A 5,820-nucleotide genomic window follows, 5' to 3' on the forward strand; every position below is an offset into this window, starting at 1 on the left:
TTTATTGAAACCGATTTAGAACTACCTACAGTACGAATTTATTAAGGTAGAAAACTGCAAGAGTTACAAAATGCTAGAAAAAGCAATGCTCAAACCTACTTAAACGGCTTAGAAAATGATTTTAAGGACCCTAAAACAATTTTTGATTGCTTAAAAAACTTGAATACGCAAAAATAGTCAAAACACATTGAATGACAAAATATGCAAAGCTACCTCACAACACAAAAAAGACTTACTATGAAAAATTCCAGTAAAAACTTGCGAATGAAATGAATTCAAGTCGCAGAAAATAGCCAAATATTCGAACATTATTCAGAAAATTCGAAGCAAATATCGAGTATCAAGAAAAATCGGTTTCAATTCGAATTCTACGATCCAGTTATGGAACATCTCTCGAAATCCAATCTCAGAATGATATTTTTATTCAATTTTTGAAAGTAGAAAGAAGTTCTTTAAAGTAAAGAATCACGACACGATCAACTGTAGGTAAAAATCTGTCAATTTTATTATGCTAACTTATAATTGGAACGTTTTAGTAGTAGGAATCAATAAATAAAACTGAAACTTACTCAAGCATTGTTTTTTAGTTTTTTTTTCTCTCTAAATCAAAAACAATTCGACTAGGGCGAATCCCCAGTCTTGTGCTTCAGCGGTGATTTTTTGTTGCTCATGTTTTTCGAGTTTTCCTTCTCATCGGAACTGGACGATCCGATTGAAATGACGCTGGACGAGGCGACGGAAATGGCATCATCTTCCGGTTCCTCTTTGGTGCCACTGTTCTTCGGCTCGTCTTCCTCGCTCGATTCTTCCGATCCCTCTTCCCCGGATTCTTCCTCGTCACTTCCGCTTTCCTCCTCGCTGCTGCTACTGCTATCGTCATCCGTATCCCGCTTGTTCTCCATCACCTTTTTGTACTCCCGAACGGTTATCTTTTTCGGTAGGATCGGACCCAGAAATTCCATGCATTCAAGAGATTCCACATAATTGGCCAGGTGCTTGTAGTCCAGTGACTTGTTTCCTTTTTTGTATGCATTCTTACTCATGTGTTCGATGAACATTTCCTGTTTGACACAGAGGTAAAATCAATTTCTACCTTCCGTCTGCACTAGATTTCTTAAAGTAGCGAAGTTAAGCCTAGTCCACACTAGGCAACATGAACTGCGATTTTTGTTATGAGACGAGCTTTGTTGTCTGTTGTTGTTGTTGGAAACCTGAGACGGTGTCAGCGTCTCCCGAAGAAAATGGGAGACGCTGAGACCGTCTCGAGACGAACCGTCTCCTAGTGTGGACTAGGCTTTATACTTACAGCTGCCCGGCAGACCAAGTGAAGGGCATCCGGTGAGATTGAGCCTATATTCGGGGAAGTTTTCATCACGGTACGTATCCGGCTGAGCGGAAGCTGTGTGAGTTTCTCGTGTTCCATGCTGAGATCGTTGAGTATTGAAAGTTTAAAATCTGGTAAAATACAACTTATTTACAATGTTTCACGTTCCGATACAAGCAGAAAAGCGTCCTGCTCCGGGAAAGATGCGCCAAACAACTTTTCAAACTGTGATGCGTTACAGAGCGTTACACCAGGGAAAAACAGTTACGTTACGAACCGTTTTAAGTACCGTTATTTGACTGCCGGACACTGAGAAAATTTCTGTTCTGTTTTCTATCTTCTTATTTTCGAAATACATTTTTTTTTTTTTTTAACAATTCTTTATTTGAAACGGCTCACACCTTCAGGCTTTAAGGAGCCAAAATCGATTTTGGTTGTTTACAATTGATTTCTTAACTTAACACTTTGTGAGAGGAGAAAGGAAGATAGAAAGGGAAATATGAAAATAAAAAAGAAATTATAGACGAAGATCGATAGCTTTTAGAAAAAGGTAGATTTCTAACATATAGTCCAAATCTAGCACAGCTAGTACATCTCTCACTGGAACATTAGGTGGTTTTCCTCGGGCCCTAAGGGAGTCTATTAAATTCGTTCTGGCGACAAGATGGACCTCACACGACCAAACAATATGCTCGATGTCATGGTAACCTTGGCCGCAACTACACAAATTGCTGCCAGCAATGTCAAAACGATAGAGTACCGCGTCTAAGGAACAATGATTGGACATGAGACGGGAAAATATACGAATAAAATCCCGACTCAGGTCCAATCTATTAAACCAGGGTTTAAGGCTTACCTTTGGGATAATCGAGTGGAGCCACCGACCATCCTCATCCTCGTCCCATTTGCGCTGCCAGTTGACAAGAGAGTTCCCTCGTACCAAGAAGTAGAATTCGTTGAAGACGATTTCACGTGGATACGTGTCGCCTTCCGTCGCCCCCACCTTTGCCAGAGAGTCTGCCTTCTCATTGCCCACTATCGAGCAATGAGAGGGAACCCAAACAAAGGTGATTGAAAAGCGACGTCTTGTTAAAGCACTCAAAATATCCCGTATCTTCTCTAGGAAGAACGGCGAGTGCTTTCCCGGTCGTATTGAGTGTATTGCGTCAACTGAGCTTAGACTATCCGTTACAATGTAGTAGTGCCCAACAGGCCGTGAGGCGATGCTCTCCAAGGCCCAGTGAATAGCAGCTAACTCTGCTATATATACAGAGCATGGTGACTGGAGGTTATAAGAGGCGCTAGTTGTTTCGTTGAAAACTCCAAATCCCGTTGATTCCTCAATTAGAGACCCATCGGTAAAGTAAATTTTGTCAGCATCGACGTGTCTATATTTAGCTTCGAAAATTTTTGGAATCAGAAGTGGGCGATGCGAATCCGGGATTCCACGAATATCCTGCTGCATAGACAAATCAAACTGGACAGAAGAATTATCGTAGTCTGGGCTGAAAACACGAGTTGGAGAGTACGAAGAAGGGTTTACCTGCATTGACATGAGGACATGGTATATAGACATAAATCTGGTATGAAGATTTTGCTCTAGTAACCTTTCAAAATTAACGATCACCAATGGGTTCATGACCTCACACCTGATGAGGAACCGAAGTGATAGTAGATTGTATCGATCTTTCAAAGGGAGTATTCCTGCCAAAACTTCAAGACTCATGTTGTGCGTTGAGGGCATACAGCCCAAAGCGATGCGAAGACAACGGTATTGGATACGCTCGAGTTTGATGAGGTGAGTTTTGGCAGCCGACTGGAAACAGAAGCTACCATATTCCATCACTGAAAGAATAGTTGTTCGATACAATTTTAAAAGATCTTCTGGATGGGCTCCCCACCAGGTGCCAGTGATTGATCGGAGAAAATTGATTCTCTGTTGGCATTTTCCTTTCAGATACTCAATGTGTGCTCTCCAGGTACATTTGGAATCAAACCAAACCCCAAGATACTTAAAACACCTCGATTGAGTGATCGTTCTGCCAAGAAATTGGAGCTGTGGTTGAGCTGGTCTATGTTTTTTAGAGAAAACTACTAACTCCGTTTTCTCTGGAGAGAACTCGATCCCAAGCCCCAAAGCCCAGGAAGACAATCTGTCTAAAGTATCTTGTAAAGGTCTGTGCAGATGTAACTCAGTATCACCTGTTACAGATACTACGCCATCATCTGCAAGTTGTCTTAAAGTGCAGCCTTCAGAGAGACAACTGTCGATGTCACTTACGTAAAAGTTGTACAAAAGTGGACTCAAGCATGAACCCTGCGGGAGGCCCATGTAAGAGGTTCTTCTAACTGCAATATCTCCGTGAGCAAAGTTCAGATGTTTCTCACAAAGCAAGCTGTATAAGATGTTGTTCAAAAGAGGAGGCAGACCCCGGGAGTGCAATTTGTCTGACAACACCTCTATTGAGACAGCATCAAAAGCACCCTTTATGTCTAGAAACACTGAAGCCATTTGCTCACGTTTTGCGTACGCCATTTGTATCTCTGAAGACAGCAGAGCAAGACAATCGTTTGTCCCTTTGCCCCTTCGAAACCCAAATTGAGTATCTGAAAGGAGGCCATTTGCTTCTACCCATTTATCCAAACGAAACAAAATCATTTTCTCCATCAATTTGCGTATACAAGACAACATCGCTATTGGACGGTACGAATTCGCATCGGACGCTGGTTTTCCGGGCTTTTGGATAGCGATAACTCTTACTTGTCTCCACTCTTGGGGAACAATGTTGTTCTCCAAGAATTGATTAAATAAATTCAACAAGCGAAATTTAGCGGCGTCCGGAAGGTTTTTCAACAAGTTGAATTTTATTTTATCAATTCCCGGAGCTGAATTGTTGCAAGAGAGGAGGGCAAGTGAAAATTCGACCATCGAAAAGCTGGAATCTAGACCACACCTATCCGAAGGCACGTTCCGGATTATTTTTTGCACAGGTGTAGAATCTGGACAGACTTTCCGTGCGAAGTTGAATATCCATCTATGTGTATATTCTTCACTTTCATTTGTAGATGATCGATTACGCATGCTTCGTGCAACTTTCCATAAGGTACTCAAGGATGTTTCCCGTGATAAACCACCCACAAAATTTCGCCAATACGCCTTTTTTTTCCCTTTGATTAATTTTTTGAACTGATTTTCAAGGGAAACATATGACTCAAAAAGGACGAGGGTTCCATGTTTTCGAAAATCTTTGAAAGCTTTTGATTTGTCCTTATAAAGCTTGGAACACTGCTGGTCCCACCATGGATTTGGAGGCCTTCGAAGAACAGATGCATCTGGGATGGGTTTTGTTTGAGCGGAAAGTGCACTTTCATGGATCAAACGTGAAAGAAAGTGGTACTCCTCCAAAGGAGGTAAAACATTCATAGAATCAATGGCATTTGTTATTTCGTCCGAGTACTTTTTCCAGTCGATGTGTCTTGTAAGGTCATATGCCATATTTGTTGAATTTGAAGTACTGGCCCCATTGGTGATTGTTTTTTTGATTGGCAAGTGATCACTACCATTGGGATCAGAGATTACCTTCCACTGGCAATCCAATGATATTGAGTTTGAGCAGAGTGAGAGGTCAATTGCACTTTGTCTTGCAGGAGGTTTAGGTACCCGTGTTTTTTCACCCGTGTTCAAAATTGTTAAATTGAAACTGTCACAAATGTCATAGATAAGAGTAGAACGACTATCGTCAATTTGTTCTCCCCAGACAGTTCCATGTGAATTGAAATCACCCAGGTGTCGTGATCTGAGGGTTTTCCTTGCCATGTTGTCCGTCTTCTTGTGGTGGTTTACTCCCGTTTCCATAGAGTGATGTTTGATGTTTCCGAAATTCGATTTAAGAATGACTCGATTAGCACAAGTGCCGTTCTATTTATAGCTAAAAGTTACCGCGCAACAATGAACGAAATGAACATATTTTCCAATCGAAGTAGTCCGATTTTCTCTAATTCCGCATGTTGTTCATTTGTCCATCAATCATTAGTGCGTGTTGAGGAATTCGAAATTATCAAAGTACGTTCTTTTTTTTCAACATTGTTTCTTCTAACATTATTTGATTTTATATTTTCCTTTATCTCATATCTATCCTACACCAGGATCAACCTTGGTTCAGGCAAAACTGAACACAGGTCCTCTAGGTGACTTCGATCCACTGCAACTCTATGAGGCCAGTACAAACTGACAACGCATAAGTCCTTACCTCTTATAGTTGTATGACAAGCAACAGCTTCAATTCCTCCTGATAAAGGGAGGTGGATTCTATAGAAGGAGTGGTGCTTATTGATCCCCAAAAGCACCCCTCCATAAGAATCGTTGCGATCCAAACGGATAATATTAAAATCGTGGAAGGAGATGTTTGATTGAGAAGAAAGCCATGTTTCGGAAAGGGCAAAAATATCGCAACTAGTTTCATGAAGAAGAAATTTGAACGGATCCAGTTTGGGGA

General features: G+C 41.2%; 2 protein-coding genes across 2 annotated transcripts; both read right to left on the bottom strand.

The window, feature by feature from the left end:
- Window positions 1-481: 481 nt before the first annotated feature.
- Window positions 482-1,553, bottom strand: LOC129754465 (chromatin accessibility complex protein 1). The gene is made up of 2 exons (XM_055750561.1): window positions 1,307-1,553; window positions 482-1,061 (listed from the first exon to the last, which is right to left on the bottom strand). Exons 1-2 carry the CDS (start codon window positions 1,421-1,423, stop codon window positions 621-623), a joined length of 558 nt encoding a protein of 185 aa, XP_055606536.1. The 5' UTR covers window positions 1,424-1,553; the 3' UTR covers window positions 482-620.
- Window positions 1,554-1,748: 195 nt separating this feature from the next.
- On the bottom strand, window positions 1,749-3,731 carry LOC129754461 (uncharacterized). Its single transcript, XM_055750557.1, has 2 exons — window positions 2,181-3,731; window positions 1,749-2,089 (listed from the first exon to the last, which is right to left on the bottom strand). The coding sequence occupies exons 1-2, from the start codon at window positions 3,654-3,656 to the stop codon at window positions 1,967-1,969; spliced, it is 1,599 nt and encodes a 532-aa protein (XP_055606532.1). The 5' UTR covers window positions 3,657-3,731; the 3' UTR covers window positions 1,749-1,966.
- Window positions 3,732-5,820: the final 2,089 nt, after the last annotated feature.

Source organism: Uranotaenia lowii, chromosome 3, assembly GCF_029784155.1.
Source record: "Uranotaenia lowii strain MFRU-FL chromosome 3, ASM2978415v1, whole genome shotgun sequence".
Classification (NCBI taxonomy): Eukaryota; Metazoa; Arthropoda; class Insecta; order Diptera; family Culicidae; genus Uranotaenia; species Uranotaenia lowii.

Coding starts and splice junctions, on each gene's coding strand:
- LOC129754465 (XM_055750561.1), bottom strand. CDS start 1,423: ATGGAACACGAGAAACTCACACAGCTTCCGCTCAGCCGGATACGTACC. Junction 1,062..1,306: donor ACTTGGTCTGCCGGGCAGCT/GTAAGTATAAAG, acceptor TGTGTCAAACAG/GAAATGTTCATCGAACACAT.
- LOC129754461 (XM_055750557.1), bottom strand. CDS start 3,656: ATGGGCCTCCCGCAGGGTTCATGCTTGAGTCCACTTTTGTACAACTTT. Junction 2,090..2,180: donor TCCACTCGATTATCCCAAAG/GTAAGCCTTAAA, acceptor ATTGTTCCTTAG/ACGCGGTACTCTATCGTTTT.